The 20,930-nt window shown below is 33.1% G+C and overlaps 1 protein-coding gene across 1 annotated transcript in view; it reads left to right on the top strand.

Moving 5' to 3' along the window:
- LOC126889566 (ejaculatory bulb-specific protein 3-like) overlaps positions 1 to 17,362 on the top strand; it is a 71,028-nt gene extending 53,666 nt beyond the window's left edge. Inside the window, exon 2 of the mRNA XM_050657948.1 lies at positions 16,793 to 17,362. Within this exon, the coding sequence (XP_050513905.1) occupies positions 16,793 to 16,989 (197 nt within the window). The 3' untranslated portion in view covers positions 16,990 to 17,362. The remainder of the gene's footprint in view (positions 1 to 16,792) is intronic.
- Positions 17,363 to 20,930: the final 3,568 nt, after the last annotated feature.

Raw genomic sequence — 20,930 nt, 5'->3', positions numbered from 1 at the left:
TACGGAGACCATCGCATGGTATCCTAGCTTAGAGCATAGTATCCTACTGTTCATGTTGGTGAATTCTGGCATTCAAAATAATACATTTATTTTACAAAGCGATCGAAACTATATTATCCATCGCTATGTAAAATAAATGCATTATTTTGAATGCCAGAATTCACGAATATGAAGAGTAGGATACTATGCTCTAGGCTAGGATACCATGCGATGGTCTCCATAGTGAACTTAACCTCAGAATTAATTGAAGCGACCGGCGATTTTGAATGTCAGTTAAGCGCGCGATTTTCAATAAAATTTGTATCAACTCTACGATAAGAGTTCGATATATTTTGATCAGATTGTCCTATCGATAACCATAAATTGCCTTCTAAAGGAGAAAATAGCTTTCGTAACGCTATAGACTAGAGGCCCATGTCAAAAATTGATGGGTCATATGAACCACCAGGTGACGTATATCGGACGATATAAGAGCATAAAATAATAAGATTCAGCACTATGCCGTCACTTGTAAGCAGTCCAACTGAGTGCTGGTGAGAATTCAAAAGTGCAGGTAGAGTGGGTACATTTTGGTCATATATTTTTGTACGGCATTTTTACCATCGATAGATCCATGAAAAATAATAAGAAAGCCCGCAGTGCCGTAAAAAAATGGTGAGCCACAAAGTTGGTAAATTTTTTTGATTTACTGACAGTTTCCAGGGTAAATTTGGTCATTTCATTCTGTACGGCATCAGTTTGATACTGTTTCAATACAACTTCTAATCCATTATTCCGCAACGCCGTACAAAAATCATGCAACAAGGGGAAAATCGAGGGTTGCAATCCTCTCTTTTTCCGTGGCCGGGGGGGGGGGGGGGGTGATTTGAAACAACATAAAATTAATTTATTTTAAGAGTATTTTATGCATAGATAACATTATTTTACATGCCTTACATTTTCGTTGGTCCAAAGGTTTGTAGGGATAAAAATGCTCAAGGAAAAATCCACAGAATGAAATGTAAGAAAAATCCATATAACGAAATGTAAGGTGAAATTTATAACGATATTTTTTTATACGGCATTTTTTTACGACGTTTAGCATTTGTAGGCATATATCTACACCTGCCAATAATACTGTACTGTGTGCTAAGTAGTCGTTTTCTAGTAGTAATTTTTCTAAAAATAGTTGTTTTATTTATTCACATCATTACAATGAACCAAATCAATTTTATACATGTATCAATAATGTTATATATATTAAACCAAATAGTATACAAAATTGTTGATATTGGGATTTACAGTTTCAATTCTTGGATATTATATACCTACACACCTTTTAACTTCAGTTACATGTCATCATAATGATTTTATCATATTATCAATAATTGTTCTCTTCAAAAATATGTTTTAAAAAAATACCGTACAGTATCAAATGACCATAAAATAGTACACCTTTAAAATGGTAGCGTCATTTTCATCAGCCTAAAAGATATGGTCTGCATTAAAATGTACGGCATCATTTTTTCTTAATTTATTTATCTTAGTACTATTTAAAACAAAGGATAAATGTAGAAAATTGCTATATTTTATTAACCTATGAATATTTAAACTTTTGCAATAATTTAAAAAATTTCTGTTATTGTATTTCTCTATAATTTTTTTTAGAACAGTTTCTTTTAAATTGCAACACTATATAACAATTTTATTTTACAATATCATGTTTAAAAAAAATTGCCGTACAGAGTCAAATTATTTTTTTAGGTTTATAAATCAAGTATACCTACCATGAAATTTACATAATTATTAATATACATTCACATGAACAATAAGTACTTTTTTGACGGCATTATTTTTAATAGAACTTTTGAGTGCTAGATAATGTTTTGGAACCGAAGCCGTACTTTTTCAAATCACCCCCCGGACCACGGAAAGAGAGGGGATTGCAACCCTCGATTTTTTCCCCTTGTCGCATAATTTTTGTACAGCGTTGCGGAGTAATGGATTAGAAGTTGTATTGAAACAGTATGAAACTGATGCCGTACAGAATGAAATGACAAAATTTACCCTGGAAATTGTCAGAAAATCAAACAAATTTACCAACTTTGTGGCTCACCATTTTTTGACGGCACTGGGCGCTTTCTTAATATTTTTCATGGATCTATCGATGGTAAAAATGCCGTAAAAAATATATGACCAAAATGTACCCACTCTACCTGCACTTTTGAATTCTCACCAGCACTCAGTTGGACTGCTTACAAGTGACGGCATAGTGCTGAGTCTTATTATTTTATGCTCTTTTATCGTCCTATATACGTCACCTGGTGGTTCATATGACCCATCAATTTTTGACATGGGCCTGTAGTCTATTAGTTTTTGCTAAATGTTAAATAAATAAGATGTACGCAATTTTTGCATTTTTGGCTGTTTTAAGAGGTCAATAATATTTATAACTTCCATTGACTGAAAACTGTGGACTCTAAAGGCAAGCGTCCACAGGTCCGCATCGTACTCATCGGAGGGATCGCATCAAACGGATTAATTTTTCATACTGCGTCCACTGTATCGGCAGCAATCGTTTACCTGCGGAAAGTGTTTGTGAGAATGGACGAAAGCGATAAAGAATAAGTCATTATTGCTTGTTTGTTAGCAGAAGAGGAAGAAGAAAAAATCTAGAAAAAGGAAGCATAATTTTTGGATATACAACATATTCAACAAGAAATCGAAACATGGAGAATGTCACACACTATCACATTTTTATCCACTTTGTAAACATATTTTTGTCAGCATTGTAATATTACAGTTTATACACTGATTCTCTCGGTAGACCGCGAGCTATAGAAGAAACACGACGGTAGACCGCATAGTAGCACACATTTTTCTAATTATACATTTAAGTATAAAGGAATACACAAAGCTGTTACAATTTGATTTAAATGGAAAATAGTAACTAATATATCAGTAAAAGTTTGTTTAACGATTAATCAAAGTTGCCTTTCTGAAATCGGTAAAATACTTTCTGCGCTTTTCAACTATTTGTAACACTAACACACTTTGCTTGCTTTTTCCTTTTTTGTGAGGGACGATGAAATGTCTTGCATCAATTTTACACCTCTCTCAGTAACATAATTAACAACTCTAATATGTTTTAAAAAGTTCATTGCTTTAAGGTAGTCTTTGTTTTCCTTTCATGTTTGTACTGAAGTTTTCAGCCTACTATTTTCCATTTCCGTAAACGTGTAACAGCTTTGTGTCCTCCTTTATATTCAAATATTTAATTAGTTAGAAAAATGTGTTGTTTTTTTAACGAGAATAACCTTCATTCTTAATAAAATCATTTTTTTAGTTAAATTGTAGAATAGTTTATTACTAGTAGATTGTAGTAGATAGTAGATTGTATGAGCTAATTAGATGAGCCAATCCAAGATCCCACAAATATCTTAGTAGAACAACGATTATAAAAACAAATTAAGACTTTCAATTAAAAACATAAGAAATAATAACTGACAAAATAGAAATTTCAAATGAATTAAACACGCATTATAGTACATTAGTAAAAAAGTATGGACAAAAAATACCCATTTGTAATGATACATCGTAATGATACATATCAGACATCGTATCATGTACCTACCTCAGCATCAAAGTGTAAATAAAATAATATACCATACAACACAGCAAAATATCTTAGTGCGACTCAATTCTTTTTGTGTGAAAAGGACACGTGCGTCAAAACTACTGCACGAGAAAACCCTCGCACGTTCAAAATTCTTATAATGTGAAACATCTCTAGGAGTTCAGAGAAGCGCGACATGCGGTAGCGATCACTATTTATTACGTTCAAAAATACTTTTCCCAATCCGAAGACAACAGCGAGAAATACATATCGACAGAAACGAGAAAGAAAAGCTAAACGAACGAAGATACAACATCAGAAGTCTAGGTGAAGAAAGTCCTCCTCCTCTATCTGTTCTCCTTCGTAAGGATCTAGTGGCGTCATGTAAGTCGTTTGACTATTTCTATCCAATCCCCTCTCTCCTGTGCGTGTTGTTTTGCTTCGGAGAACGAGTAACCAGTCATGTCCCTTATTTGGTCCGACCATCGTAATGGAGACCTTCTTCTGGATCTTCTGCCCTCTACGTTGCCTTCAACTATCATTCGTTCCGTGCCTTCCCTTCTTCTAGTTATATGTCCAAAATATCTTAGTATATTTTGGTTGATAGTTATGCTGAGTCTAGTTTTTATGTTAAGTTCGGCTAATATTGAATTACTTGTGCGATGTGCGGTCCATGGTATGCGCAACATTCTCCGGTAGACCCACATTTCAAATGCCATTATACGTTTTGAATCTGCTTTTTTGATGGTCCACGTCTCTGAAGCGTAGGTGGCGATAGGAAATATTAACGCTCGAACCAGGCGTAATTTTGTGTTTTTTGTAATGTCAGTATTCTTCCATATTTTTGTGAGTTTGGCTGTTGCCGATCTGGCCATTATGATGCGCCTACGGATCTCGTCTTCGTATCCTCCACTGTTAGTAATAACGGAGCCTAAGTAATTAAATTGTCTGACCACTTCGTAACCTGCCAAGTCTCTTATCTCGGGTTGGTTGTTTCTGATTCTATCGATGATCATTACTTTGGTTTTCTGTATATTTATTTTCAAACCATATTCTGTACTCACCGTTCCTAGCCTATTCATAATTTCTTCCAGTTCTTCTGATGAAGACGCCAATATTACAGTGTCATCGGCATAACGTAGGTTTTTATTTTTCTTCCTCCTATCGTTGCTCCACCTTGCCATTCATCAAAAACTTGACGCATAATGTGTTCACTATATATATTGAATAGAATGGGGGATATTATACATCCCTGCCGCACTCCAGATTTTAATTTGAAGTTTTTCGAAACCGCATTATTAACTCTTACATTAGCGGTGTTATTTACATAAAGTGCTTGTATTATAAGCCACATTTTATCCCATTTTACGTTATCGAAGGCCTTGGAGTAGTCAACAAATCACAAATATATTTCTATGTTAAACTCTCGAGATTTTTCGATATTTTGACGAATATTAAGAATATGTTCTCTTGTTCCCCTACCTGGGACGAATCCGCATTTTTCTGGTGGAATTTGCGGTAAGAGAATGGATTTTAATCTTTCATTGATTATTGTTAGAAGTACTTTGCTCGCGTGAGATATCAACGCTACTGTACAGTAATTACTGCAATCTGTCGGAGAACCTTTTTTGTATATGGGAATAAACGTGAGTTTACCCCAGTCATTTGGCCACTTTCCGGTATTCCAGATCTCATTGCAAATTCTAAGCATTACTTCCGTCCCTAATTCTCCCATTTCTTTGAGTATTTCAGCTGTTATTCCATCCTCTCCTTGTGCTTTTCTACATTTTAGCTTTTTTATTGCCGACTCAATTTCAGATTTCAATATTTGAGGTTCTTTTTCATAACTTCTTTTCTCTGTATTATGGTCTGGTCGTTATTAGAGAATAGTATTTCACAATATTGTTTCTAAACCTCTGCGATAGCGTCTGGGTTTGTTATGGTATTTCCACTATTATCTTTGATGATCTGTGTCTCTGGTTTGAATTCTCTCGCTAGATATTCGACTTTGGAGAAAAGTTCTCTAGATTCTTGGCGGTCAGCATGTTCCTCTAGTTGTTCACATATGCTTTTTATATAATTATTTTTGTCCCTTCTGCACAAGTGTTTTATAATTTCTTTTTGTATTGAATTTGACGTGCCGCTTCTAAGTCTTGGTCTTTCTTCTACAAGGTTGAGAGTTTCTTCAGTCATCCAATGTTTTTTCCTATCTACTTTTTCTTTGGGATTTGTGTTGTTGATGGCTTCGATGACCAACTTATTTGTGTATTCCCACGTTTTCTCAGGGTCTCCGGTAGTAACTGGTATGACAGCTTTTGCTAGTGCCTCTCTAAACTTTTCCGGGTGTTTTGGAACCAATTTTTGTCTTTCTTTTGCAATTGTTTTACTGTGTAACTTAATGCGAAATTCTTCTTGTAGCATTTTATGGTCCGAACCACAGTCTACAGCTGGTTTTGTCTTCACATTGGTTACAGAGCTCTTCCATCGTTTAGTGATAAGAATATAATCTACTTGGTTCTTGTATCGTCCTCCAGGCGAAGACCATGTTGATAATCTTCGCGGATGATGTTTAAACATTGTGTTTACTGTACTGAGATCCATATAGATGGCAAATTGAAGTAGCCGTTCACCTCTGTCATTTCGCTCACCTAAGCCATGCTCACCTATCGTTCCTTTAAAATGTTCGTCTACTTTCGTTCTTCCTATTTTTGCGTTCCAATCTCCTATTATCATCATTGGTTCTTTCTTAGGTATATTAGAGATAGTTTCAAGTATCAGATGGTATGTTTCTTCTATTATATCTTCTGTCGCTTCGGATGTTAACATATATACCTGTATAATGTGCATTTTGACTGGTTTAGCGTTTAGGGTTATTTTTATTATACGATCATTTACTGGAAGGTATTCATGTACATATCTTGCCCAACGTTTTTGAATTAATATTGCTACGCCTTTTTGTCCTGATTTGATAGCTCTTGACATAAAAACTTTATAGTGAGTGGCTTCCCAATGTCCTTGGTCTTCCCAGTGTGTCTCAGATATCCCGCAGATATCTATCTTCCCCTTGATCAGTTCATTTTCTAGTATATACAATTTACCTGGCTCTAGCAGCCCCCTAACATTCCATGTTGCGATGCGGTGTTTTTTACGTATTGAAAAGTTTGATCTTTCAGTATCCCATTTCGCAGATATTACCTGGTCGTCCACAATCGTCTGCCCGGTCGCCCATTTCACACCATTTGACCCGAAATCGATACGGCGCCGGTTGCTAGCCGGATTGCAAAGCACAGAATTTCCTTGCCTAGTCGTCATTACATAACGCTCTCTGGGAAGATAATCAGGTGGTTTCCCGTTGCCTGCCTGATCGCAGTATCACAGCCGGTTGAACTAAGATGTAGTTTCCGCCTGTGAGTATTTTACACCAGACCTGTATGAATCAAACAGCCCCAGTGCAATAATGACATAGCTGCTGCCCTATGTCATGCCCTCAGTTGATCCGCGGGTACTTATTCGATTTAACGTTATTCGTACCTGACCTGCATATCAACAGGAACGTTCCCTATCAGCCATTGGGACGCGCCGTGTCGGGGTTGAGGACATCCCCCTCCCAGTCCGTCTTCTGTGAAGTACTGAAGAACCCCTACTCAATTCAGAGCTCCTCCCCCACGCAAGCTAGGACCGGTACGGCCCAGGAAAGTACCCAAGACTTATTCAACAATAGATTGGATGAGAAGCTACAAATTAGCGCCCCTAAAAATATCGATAAAGTATACGAACATGTACAAAAACTGCTGCTTACACGAAGCAGCATTTGAAGCAATGAGATACTACATAAAAACCAAGGTAAACAAACCATACTGGTGGGATAACGAAGTATAGGAAGAAATAAAATATAAAAGAGAACTATACCAACAATACTTAAACTCCAAATCTTTAGAAGACAAAACAAATTATAAAGAAGAGCAAGCAGAAGGACGTAGAAAAATCTCTAATGAAAAGATCGAGTCTTGGGAAAGAAACTGTCAACGAATAAATACATATCTAGGAGGAACCAGAAGCACAGAAAGCTGGAAATTCATAAAAAACTGAAGAAATAATAATAAAGAGCTGAGAGAAAGAGACAAAGAAGACGACCTATGGAACAACCGGATGAAGTGGCGATTGGAAGTTGGAAAACGGTGAAGAACGTTATAAACCGACATGTATTAGTAGTAGTATTTTGTTAACAGCCACATTCTGCATAAACAATCAAATTATTTTTAATATAGGTCGCTATGTTACAGTTACAAAGCCTCTACCAAAAATATATCCATTCCCACCTCTATACGTCGTTTTGTAAAGTTCGTTTTTGAAAGACCACTAATAGGGCTTTTCATTCACAGTCATTTGTTTCGAGCTTCTCTCATGTGTCACATAATATGAATATATCTACGTCATACGTTATTGGTATATACCAGAGTGCGTCCCAGGGAGAGTGTAGCCAAGCCCGGAAACCAGAGCAAAATATGGCCGCCCTCAGTGATCACTGGTTGCCCTAGTCGCACACAAAAATAGAAATTTTACGTAACTGTCAGTTTGTAAAAAGAAGATTGAGGTTATATAGAAACATTGCAAAAAATAGAAAATGCAAAATTATATTTTGATTAAATTAATGTTATGTTCTTTTATTAGAACTGCTTGTTTTGAGAAAGTCTGAAGTGCCTATAGATAGTGCAATATTGATTCGGAGAAAAAAGACGTTAATTCATAACAGAAACTAAATGAATCTGAACCAAATCATTGTAAACAAAATTCTGGTCTCATTATGGATGGGCTGCAGTGGAGCTTGCAATAATTGGTTTCACACTGATTGTGTAAAAATATCAATTGCTTCTTAAAAAGCTAAAACGGTATTGTGATAATTCTATAGAAAAGGTGAGAGTATGAGTTTAAGTCATTTAGGTTCGGATGTGTGGAAGATACTGGGAATAAGATAAGAAGCTGGTCAAAATAGTAAAGCAGAATACATAGCGTGGAAGGAGTTAGTATGGTTATTGTTAATGAAAAGTATAAGCATTTATCAGTTATTCTGCAGGTGGATTCTCCCAGGCATAAACTGTTGCTAGAAAAGGGGGAAGATCAGATGAGGATGCTGGGGCTAAACTGGTCTGTTACTTACAAGATTAGTTTTTGTGATAATTTGCAAAATGTGTTTAGGTGCCTCTTTTAATACTAGTGACATAACCAGTGTTTAAACATGGATTAAAAAATAGTGTGTGTACTTTTATGTATGTAAGTTATACTTAGAGTAGACGCCCTCTTAACCGACCGACCCTACACCTTTTTGGATGATACTATTTTTAGATTAGAAGTCATACAAGTTTCATAATTTGTCTTGTGAATGATATTGTTAATTACATATGTATATACACATCGACATTCGTTTCACTTTATATTTTGACTTAATTTGTTTGAAAATGAATCGTGACCCATGGGAAAAGTTATAGCGGACGGACTATATGTACATACTACTTTTTTGTTTATAGATCATAAAATATATATATTTTTAATAGAGTTACATATGTAATGTCTTTCTGAGGGTGGTTTTAAAGATTTTCGGTTTAACCAACTTTTTGATTATCCGACCTATGGGCAGCTCCCGTCATGGTCGGTTAAGAGAGTGTCTACTGTATATATGATTTCAACTATTTCAAGGAAATAAATAGATTCAAAACAAACAGTTTATTTGTAATTTATTTAAATATTAAATTAAATTTTAATACTTACTACTTTCCAAAAAATTTCATTAAAAGAATAGCACAAATTAAAAAATTATAAAACATATATTTACTAAAAACACCAATATATTTTGTTCACACTTTATTTCCACCGATACGTAACTTAAAAGATTTAGCAACTAACTTTATATTGTCTGTGTGCACAATAGTGCATACTGTTAGTTTTATAAAAAACTCACAACATTTTTCCCAATCGCACCTAATAACTTCAAAAATAGAATCAAGCTAGAAACATAAAGCATAATCGAACTTATAGGTGTTTAATTCAAAATGACAAAAAACATATAAACGTTTTTTGGACAGAAAAGTAATAGACCACTTGTGCGTTTAGATTTGTCAATTTTAATCAAAAGCTAAGTAATGACTGCTAGGTCTGTATGAATTTTTAAGTCTGTATTACTCATTATTCATCACAAATAGCTGGTAATGTATCCAGTGGAAATGTATCAGAAATTTCAACACCTCTTCTTGGTTAATGTGGAAGAGACAGATAAAATTAATGGAACATTGCTGGAATAAAGCTTATGTTAAGCAATAGTCCATATTCTCCACTTACTGCGGTCACTTTATTAAGTAAGCAGTATCTGTAGGTTTTCATGTGATTCGGCTAAAAGAACTGTATCATCAGCGTATCTCAGGTTATTTATGATCATGCCATTAATTCTAATGCCTATGTTTATTTCATCCATTGTCTTACTTAATGTGTCTTCCGAGTACCTATATATTAAATAATATTGGTGAAAGTATACACCCTTGTCGAACACCTTTTTTTTCATTTCTATTTCTTCTGATGTTATGTCTTCTATTCTCACTACCGCTTTTTGGCCATAGTATAAGTATATAGCGAGCCTATAAGGGTCCATTTTCCTTTAGAAGTATGGAAACCTAAAAACTGTTAATTGTAATAAAATGAATTATTCTATACCTATACAATATTGTGACAATCAATTGATATCGGCCCTGGACAGATAACGAAGTACAGGCATATTTGTGCTCTTCACAATTTGTTAGTTCCTGAGTGGTGAATCAATATCTATGAAAGATTTTTTAATTTTTGCATACTGGTAAACAAAAGTATGTTACATCTCCTACTGTAAGTAAAACTGTAAACAATTTAAAATGATTGATTTAACATGTAGTGTTACCACTTTAAATTCTTAACCTGTCCAAATTAACCGGAAACAAAAAGCTGACAAGTTTCTTTGCTAGTGACATGTGAGCGACTTTACTAATTTGATTTTTAGGCAATAATATTTATTTTGAATTGACTTTATTTATTTTTAAATAAGAACACTTATTATAAAATAAGAGCTTTTCTGAGTAGAGAGCCGTAGAAGAGTTTGCTATGGAACTCTAAGGACCTCATTGCCTTCCTTATGTATGAACAGAAAACAAAAAAAGTTGTGACTGGCTAAATGACACCCAAGTCTATGCCATAAAAAAAAATAAGAACACTTATATTAATTTAAATACACAGACTTACTTCATATTATTTATTTACCACACTAACTTACAAGAACAATAAACAATAGTATTTAACTTATTAGGAAATACTACACATTATCAAATCTAATTTATACTGTACTTTACAAAATTTATCTAATCAAAAATACCTCCAAATCGTACGCTCTAATACAGTATCTTGTCGTCGCTTTATTAGACTTCTCACTCATTCACAATCGTTGCCTTAAATACTATTTACAGTTTTTCTAGAACAAAAAGAATGATAGCGTCATTTACCTGTTAAAAGAGTCTCCCTTTGATTCTAGAATGAAAATAATATTTACATAAAATAAAGTAACGTTTACATGTATCCAGAAACTGGTGCCAGTCTCACTGGAATGCCAGTGGCATGAAAAATAGACCACCTTTCTATTCAAGACAGCTCTGGACTGGCGCAAAAAAGTGTTTACACTTGAACAAAACCCTATACAAGATGACTCTGCCACATCCTTGGTAGAGGAAGAAATTAGAATAATCACAAGAAACTTCCTTGATGGACAACGGATCATCCAAGTAACGAATCAAGACTGCTAAATACCCCTCCTGGATTTGAAAGGTGACTGAAGAAACCATGGCCAACAGACTTAATAAATTAACTAGTTGTGTGAACTAATATAAAATATATTATACAGGAGAGTTGCCACATGGCAGCTTCTCCCTCATGTGTTCAACATTCACACCATTTACTTATAGCTTCATGATCAGATGGTAAATTAAATTGTGTATTAAATAAAAAAAAATATCAAAATATTTTTTATACATAAAGGTGGAGCAGAATCTATTTCCTGAATTTCAGTTATACAATTTTGATCGCTTATGGAAGATGTTTGTTGTCCTTTATATACTTTCTTATTTTGTACACCAATCCTTTTTCTCGGCGATTCCAAATTCAATTCTTGTTCTGCATTACTTCCAATCATTGTAGGAAGTATTTGTATTGTACGATGACCTGATACTAAAGATATAGGAAAAGTCCAACAATGAGGAATGCACATAACTTTCCCCTTGTTGCCATATTCTAAATTTGAAAAAATATGTAGAGAATAGTCAGATTTTTTTGATATGCCATTCCTATTACAGCAAGCATTTCATTGGCAAGAATTAGTGACGAGTATAATATATGATGTCATGGTAACTGACGTCTGTCATAATATTGGAAGTTACATTTATAATGTCAAATTATTGTTTTCAATTTATATTTTATTTATTTAGTTTATATTTCAACAACAGTTTATTTTTTAAATAACTTTACTTTCCCTTCCGTATCCTTGATTGGTCGTTTAGGTTCGTAATGGTTTTCTTGTATGGTAGGTTTAGTTAGGCATTAATTTTAAGAAATGTTGCTGGCTAAATGGGCACAGCTTCCAAAGGCCACAAAAGAAGAAGAAAAAATAAACAAACAAAAATCTTACATAACCTTCTATCTAAGCCTTCTATACTATAGGAAAACATGACTGACACTGGGTGCGTTCAGATGACCACAGCGGCTGGACAGCTGAGCCAGCAGTAGCTGTCAGACGTCACCGCTGGAAGTCAGCCGCTGAGAGATTTACTAAGCTTTCCCTATCACAGCTGGATACAACCACTCAGCCGATTTCTGCTGACAGTCAGCCGCTATGGTCGTCCAAATGCACCCACTTATACGCTCTGAGCTTCGCTGGTGTCGCTCCTAGCGGATTACTAATTCAACTTTTACCAGTAATTTTTAAATATATTATTTAATTTTATCGCTTAATATTTACAACGCAAAAAAGTAATTAAATTGTAATCGATTTTTTAAAAATTTTGCTAACTGTTTTAACGTTCTCTTAATGAAATGTAGATGGCGCTTAGATGATTTATATCTAATTATAATTAGATATTACAAAATATTAAAAAAACTTAATTCAGTATTTAAACCGTAAGTATACTTAAGATAAAAATATATACCACAGCTTTGACCAACTAATATTTTTTCTAATTAATGTTTTTAATTTCAATTTTAAATTATTCACTTTGACATTTATGTCAAATTTCCAGTAAAGGTTTACAGACTTGTCACTACTGGCTCACGCGATTTTTTAATTATCCCCTCTACCTACGAGCTCAGCGTATATTACAGATACAGTTGGAAAAATGAAAGAATACCCATGAACGATCACATCAATCGCTTAATTTATGTTTGTTGTCTTTTTCTATAAATAATAAACGTTTGTTATAGAAAAAGATAGGAAACACAAAATAAGTGATCGATGTGATCGTTCATGGGTATTCTTTATTTTTCCCACTGTAGTTATCTTTGTTTCACACTCAAGACAAAGAGAAACAGTGTCACCTGTAGTTGCTGTGGTAAATACATACCGTCGAAAAAATGAAAGAATACCCATGAACGATCACATCAATCACATATTATTCAGATTATTAATAATCTATCTCTCTCATTTATTATTTATGAAAAAAAAACAGCAAATACAAAATATGTGATTGATGTGATCGTTCACGGGTATTTTTTCATTTTTCTGACTGTATATGTTTTTATTTGGCAACAGCGCTTGTTTCCAAACTTAACGGTAGTGAAAAACTAATAAATGAGGAAAAATTTGTTGAATTTGCTTGCCGTCAAGTTTGTACGAGTACCAGTGGGTTATATTTCATTAAATATAATATGAAGTGCATGCCTAATTGTTTAACTTTTAGTTTATCATACTTTAACAATGAATTGGGTGGCTCTCTGATCCAATATAAGTACTGTTATTATTTCCACTAAAAATGGTTACAGGAACAATTTTTGAAATTTTTTGATTTGATTGATATGACACATTTTTAAAATTCTGATCAGTCTGACGTAGAGGACATTTTGTTTGAATAATAGGTTTGTTCTAGCAAACAGTCGAACTAGTCAGCAAACAGTTGGTCAGTGAGAGAACATAATACAGTTACAAGTGCTATCCCCTCTACTCGTGCTGGTCCACTATTCGCTAATGGTTTCAGACCGTTTGAAACTCGTGCTAGAACAAACCGATTGTCTGTAAGAAACAAATCACAATAACAGAATAAAACAGATTTTCCCACCTACCTCTATCCAAAGTATACATTTCCTGGCCTCATTGTAGGGAGCATAGTCATATTTTTTTCTCCCTAGGGAAACAAAGTACAGTGGAACCCCGATAAGTCAACTCCCGATAACTCGGAAGTCCGGCTAACCCGGACCGATTTTCATCAGACAAAACAAAAATTTTTTCATTTCAACTGAGTTTTTTACCAAGAAATAAACAATACTCTATACAACTTTATGTAATTTAGATGTACTTTGCATATGGATTTCATGTTTTGGCATTTATAATGGAGTTTATCTCTAAGTATACCGTATTTTAATAATTTTTACCATATTCTCCGGCTAACCCGGATTTTCGATAACCCGGATCGGCCGATGTCCCGATTAATCCGACTTATCGAGGTTCCACTGTACTTTTAATCCCTAGGGAGTAAAAGTAAAAGTGATGTTGACGTCATACTATGTCATAGCATAGATGAAATAACTTATTGACACCCTATACTATTACTCTATTTTCTATTAGGTAAGTATCCATACATTTTAAATTTTATTTATAGATGTTGCAAAATTGTAAAAACAGTAAATTGTTATTTTGATTTAAAAATTTTTCATTAATAATTTGATAGTTATACTGTACCTACTTGTTAATTTTAGTTCTCTAATAAATTTTGTTAGTTCTATTGTTATTGAATACACAAATTCCTGTATTCAATTATGATTCATGTATTCAATCAACAGTTATATAAATATTTTAAAAATGAAAAAATGACTTATTTGAGGGAGGTGGAAAAATGTATAACATGGGAGAAGTGCCTTTTCCTCCCTTGAATGATTACTGTAGTAAACTAGTAAACTTTATTCTTGGGAGGAAAAGGTGCACTTAGCTCTCTTGTTATACAAATATCTATAAGTGTTAAATTGGTGAGTAAACAAAAAATCAATATAAATAATTAAATACTTTCGCTTTCTTCTCTAAATATTGTTGGTACAGCATTGCATTTTAATTTTCTGCTGCCATCTTGTCTAACTTTTTTCCACATGTCACAAATAGTGTTCCTAAACATTCAAAAATTGAATACAATATTTTTTAATGATATAAATATTATAAAGAGAATGCATCAAATGCAAATACTCAATTAATTTTACTTGAAGAACTTACTTCACAAACAACAGCATATTTGTTTGGATCTTGTTTTAACCCTATATTTTTAATCCACACTTTCCGTCGTTCAGATTCTTTTGGGAAAGAATTCATTTTCACATTATTTTTCCCCAATAGACTTCGCAACCTTTTACCTTAGAGGAAGGCATTTTTCAACCGGAATAATAGTAATAGTAATTTAATATTTCTCGATCTATCTAGTTAAGTGAGGTTAAACCAGAGTAAACGAAAAATAAACAACTGATCATCTGTTTACCCCTTCCAAATTAATCCGGAAATCTGAGCAAAAGATGGCGGAGCCAATCAGCTTTTAGCGTATACGATGGCAACACTCTTCCAAGACGCACACTGGTATATACCAATGATACAAACCAAAGACGTATGGCGTAGATATATTAATATTATGTGACACATGACAGAAGCTCGAAACAAATGACAGTCGATGAAAAGCCCTATATCTGATAATCTGATTGTCTTCATTTTACTGTCGTAGCAAGCAGTGGTTTGTGTGAGGATCCATTGTACAAAGTAATAATTCTTTGAATTTCTTTTTCTATCCCGGTAAAAAATTGTCACTTTAGTTTTCTAAATCCTAAACAATATTCTATTGTTTCGTGGTTTTCCGTTTGGAGTTTGATTTCCGTTTGGTTTTGGATTTCGGATTTCGGATTTTGGAGTTCTGGAGTTTTGGAGTTTGGTCTTATGGTTTTTGGTTTTTCTTTGTTGGCGTTTCTGCATATTTTCCATACCTGGAAATTTTCCGTTTCTGCAAAGTAAATAGGTTTTCTTTCTGGTTGGAATGGTCTATGGTTAGACGTTTCCGAAAATCGAATGGTTTCCTTCTATAGTACGTAAATTTATGTGTCACGTACGATTGAATTTCGTCTCTACCACGGTGTGATGATCGCTGATGTAAATATGAGGCAAATAAAGTCGTCAGGGAGACCTTATCCAGGATTTTCTACCGCTACTGGTCAAAAAGCGGTAAAATATATATCTCAAATATTCTGGTATTTTATTTTTTTGGGTTTATTTAAATTTCAATGAACAGTACAAACATAAAAAACTGATTGGATATTCTATTTTTAAACCATAAAATCTCACTAGGACTTTTATTTTAAATTATTTACTAACTATATGTATCACATTGTAACATTGTATATTTTCTTTTGTAAATTGTACTATATTTGTGAAAATTTTAATAAATAATTTAGTAGAATTCGTTTTTGCTTATCACATATCTCTCTCCAGTTTAACTTCAAAGGGTAGTTGGTTTAGGATGAAACAACAAAAATTTTATATCAGGAAAGTTTAGTTATCTATATATTTGTTAATTTGCTGAAGAGTAAGACTGGCGCCCTCCATTTTGGTTTGTTCAGGATCTCTGTCTGTTTTTATTTATCTAATTTCTGTTTTATTTTTCCAGCTCTCCTTCTTTCACGCCCAAATTATTTCAGAAAGAAATCTGTTTTAATTTTATTCCTTTTTCTGGCCCTCGAATCCCACCTTCTTTTTAATCTCTTGTTTCTTAGCGTCGGTGCTCTATTCTATTCTTCTTCCGTCCTTCTTCTCTATTTTATACTTTCTTCACTTTCTTTCAAATTGCATACTAACTTCGACTATCTTTCCTTTCAAAATCCGAGTTTAGCGCAGCAATAATTCTCCTAAAATTTTGTATATTTGTTGTGCTTTTTTTAAATTCATTGTTGTTTTTGTTTTAGAAACGCTCCCTGACGCTCTTGCTTCCGGTTGCACCAAATGCAACATAAAACAAAAAGACACGGCTGAGAAGGTAATGAAACATCTTATGTCAAGGAGGCCTAAAGACTGGGACAGACTTACCAAGAAGTATGATCCACAAGGAAACTTTAAAAAACGTTACGAGGAACACTTGCAAAAAGAAAAGAAAGCGGCTTAGAAAATTATCTTTAAAGAAGATGAAAAGTCAAACATTTTGTTGTGTTTAATAATTTTATTGTAATTTTTTTTTCACTTAGAAAGTTCGTAAAACAGTTTAGATGTTATTTAGTTTAAAATATAATTTGATTTGTATTGACGAACTAAATAATTATCTCGTGAAAGTGAATAAAAAACTTTGCACCAATTTTGCGGTTACTTACAAGAAGTGTTTAACATTATTTAGAAAGTGTTTCAAATTAAGCAAGACTGATGTTTAATAAAAGAAAGTTGATAATCACAATCTGAACAATACTTGTACTTAATATTTTGTCGACATTTACATGTATTATGGATACATTAATAAAATTATTTTTAGTTAAGTACTAGTTAAATTGTTTTTTAATCTTTTTTTTTTAATTTAGCACTTTAGATAAGGTAATTAAAAAAATAATTCCTTTTACGATTTTTTCGTAATCAAAAATGAACAAAAACTTCTCATATATTTTTAGGTCAAAAATAGTACGGTATAACTAGACCCAAATCCAGACATCCAAATTGAAAGTTATTCTCCAACACCAAATTGTTCTATATGGTCCACATAATGTTAACAAAAAAGTCACACCATTTTGAGCGTCGGGTTTGGGGGAAAAAGGGGGGAGAAATTGGTAAATTCGTAGTTTTTTAAGTTATTCGTCAATATTTCTAAAACAATGCGGTTTAGCATGAATAACCTTCTATGCAAAAATGTTCTACATTAAATTTGAAATAAAAAAGGTCATAACCATAATCCGTCTAAAATGAACTGTTCCAAAGTTACGCAGGTAGTATAATATAATTGGTCGAAAAAAAGGCCTAACCCAGACATCCAAAGTAAAAGTTTTCCTCCAACACCAAATTGTTCTATATGGTCCACATATTGTTCATTAAAAAGTTTCACCATTTTGAGCGTCCGGTTTGGGGGGGGGGTAGATGGGGGAGAAGTCGGTAAATTAGAAGTTTTTTTTACATTTTTCGTCCATATTTCTAAAACTATGCTTTAGCATAAACAATGTTCTATACAAGAAAGTTCTACATAAAATTTAAAACAAAAAAAGAATGTGTGTGTACTTTGTACGCACGTAAGAAGTTATACTTCTATTATATGATTTAAACGAAATTAATATACTTTTTATTTATATTTTATTTAAATATTAAACTAATTTATACTTACTACTTCTCAACCATTTTTTTAAAGCAGTGCCAAAAATTAAAATAATAAAAGAATAAAACACACACACACATTAAAAATGCCACAAATGCCGGAGACAGTGTGTCATTATGTGCGAAGATCGACTAACTAAACGGATTAAACTTTTGACATTTTTGAATTATGTAAATCAAATTATTTTGATTTTGAATTGAAATGATTTAGAATTGAAAAAATACAACAAAACATAGAGTAAGAAAACAATATATTAGGTGAATATTGATAGAAATTTTGATGGTAATCAAATTATGTAAATAAAAGTATTACATACTATGTATTTTGGTAGGTTCAAATAGGTACATAGGTACCTATGATACATTTACAATTATTACGTACCTGTTGCTTTAAAAACTATTTAAAAATCACTACAATTATAAACTTTTTTCTTTCTGTCCTCACAACAATAAAACTAATATATTATACATTTGCTTACCTTCATACTGAACAATTATTTATTATTGACAGATCATTTCAACACCCAATCAGAGCCCGTATAACGACTAATAAATTTCGCAATCACTTGCATCGTGCAAAGTGGCTATGTTCAAATATCATAACAAAATTTGATCAACTATTTTTAAAACACTTACCAGTGTAAGATTCTTTAGCTTTGAATAAGCGAGATCGTAGATCGTCCCGGTTGATTGTTGTTATCCACAGTTCTCTACGCCTTCGAGCTAATAGGTTTTTTATCAGTAATTTTGCGGCACTCATACTAGTCACAGTTCGATGGGCTTTCACATTGGCATGCAACAATCATCTCTTCTATGTTAATAAGTCCAAAAATATAATATGAAAACTATTTAAAAAGCCAGTACAACCATTAAACTTTAACTACCCGCGCATCAAGTTATAACATAACTACACGGGTGGCGTACTTTGTACGCCACAAGAAAATACACTTAAAAACAGCGGATTTGTTTAATTTTTTTTTAAATACACCTAGTTGTTTGTTATAAACCTTATTCGGCATCAGTGAATACTTGGAGTTCCTTTTCAGTAAGCCAATTGGGATTTATAACTGGAATCATGGAATAACTGGATTTCATGATAAATAAAATTACTAATAAAAAAAAATTTTTAAATGTGATTTTTTACAGGAGAAAAAGTATTGTTTACAAAGAAAAATATATTTTTTGCCATAATGACTAGAAAACAATTAAAATATGTACTTATATTACGAATTATAGTAAAATAATCCTGGGGTATATTGTCCACCACAGGAAACAACAAATAATAAAATGTAAATTACGATCTTTCCAGAATGCCGATTATAACGAAACTAAAACCAAATTGTAAAGCACATTCCAGTGATAGGTTAGAAAATTAAGCAAGGTCAAAAATTAAATTTTTAAATATATTTCCAGTAGAATTCTTATATCTGGCGTACAAAGTACGCCAGCGCGTGTAGTTAAAGGTTAACTAACTTTTTGTTTGTTGTTTCTCTTCCTACAAATTTTAAAACGCAACAACCATACATAGCCAAACCACAGTCCCACAGCTGTGCCACAGCTGCCATATTGGATAATTTTTGTCATGTCATTTAAACATCCTATCAGAACAAAGTTGTAATGCGACTGCGCCGGGACCAAAGGTTTTAATCCTATTAAAATTCACCCTCATATCGCGCGTAAAGAAGTATAACTTCAAAAATTTCTATACATAATTGTTATAAAATCAACAATTCCAGTGTTACGGAGGGTGAAAAGTGGAGGTTTTCGATACTTTTTTATATTTTTTGCGTAATTTGTAATATTATTACTTGTGAAAGATATTTTCTTTAACAGGATTGTGTTTTGTAAATAAAATTTGCTATTTCAGTGGCCGATGGTATGTTAGTGATAAGCCCTTGAAGAAAGTGAACCTCACCACCTAAAATCAAAATCAATGGCCCAAAAAATATAAAAAGCATCGAAAACCTCCACTTTTTACCCTTCGTAACTCTGGACCTGTAAATTTAATAACAATTATGTATACGACCTTTTTTGTTTTAAATTTCATGTAGAACATTTTTGTATACAACATTGTTTACGCGAAAGCATAGTTTTAGAAATATTGACGAAAAACGTAAAAATACTACTAATTTACCAACTTCTCCCCCATATACCCCCCAAACCAGACGCCCAAAATGGTGTAACTTTTCACTGAACAATGAGGAACAATGTGGACCATATAGAACAATTTGGTGTTGGAGGAAAACTTTTACTTTGGATGTCTGGGTTAGGCCTTTTTTTGAACCAATTATACTATACTACCTCCGTAACTTCGGAACCGTTTATTTTAGAAGGATTATGCAAGGCCTTTTTTATTTCAAATTTACTGTAGAACATTTTTGTGTAGAAGGCTGTTCATGCTAATTCGCATTGTTTTATAAATATTGACGAAAAAACTAAAAAACTAAGAATTTACAGATTTCTTTCCCCTCTCCCCCCAAAGCCGATGCACAAACTGGTGTGACTTTTTTCTGAACATTATGTGGACCATATAGAACAATTTGGTGTTGGAGGATAACTTTCACTTTGGATATCTGGGTTATGCCATCTTTTGGATCAATTGTATCATACTAAAAAGGGTTTCGGTGAGTTGTTCGTTATCAATTTAATTTAGTCTGTTAATTATTCTTTTTATTCTTAATATACAGGGTGTCCCAGACTAATTTAGTCAGGCTATATCTCTTAAACGAATACAGATTTTCAAATGGGATAAAAACTGAT

This window comes from Diabrotica virgifera, chromosome 8 (genome assembly GCF_917563875.1).
Source record: "Diabrotica virgifera virgifera chromosome 8, PGI_DIABVI_V3a".
Lineage (NCBI taxonomy): Eukaryota > Metazoa > Arthropoda > Insecta > Coleoptera > Chrysomelidae > Diabrotica > Diabrotica virgifera.
The sequence above is the reverse complement of the archived record's forward strand: the minus strand, read 5'-3'. Positions and strand labels throughout refer to the sequence as shown.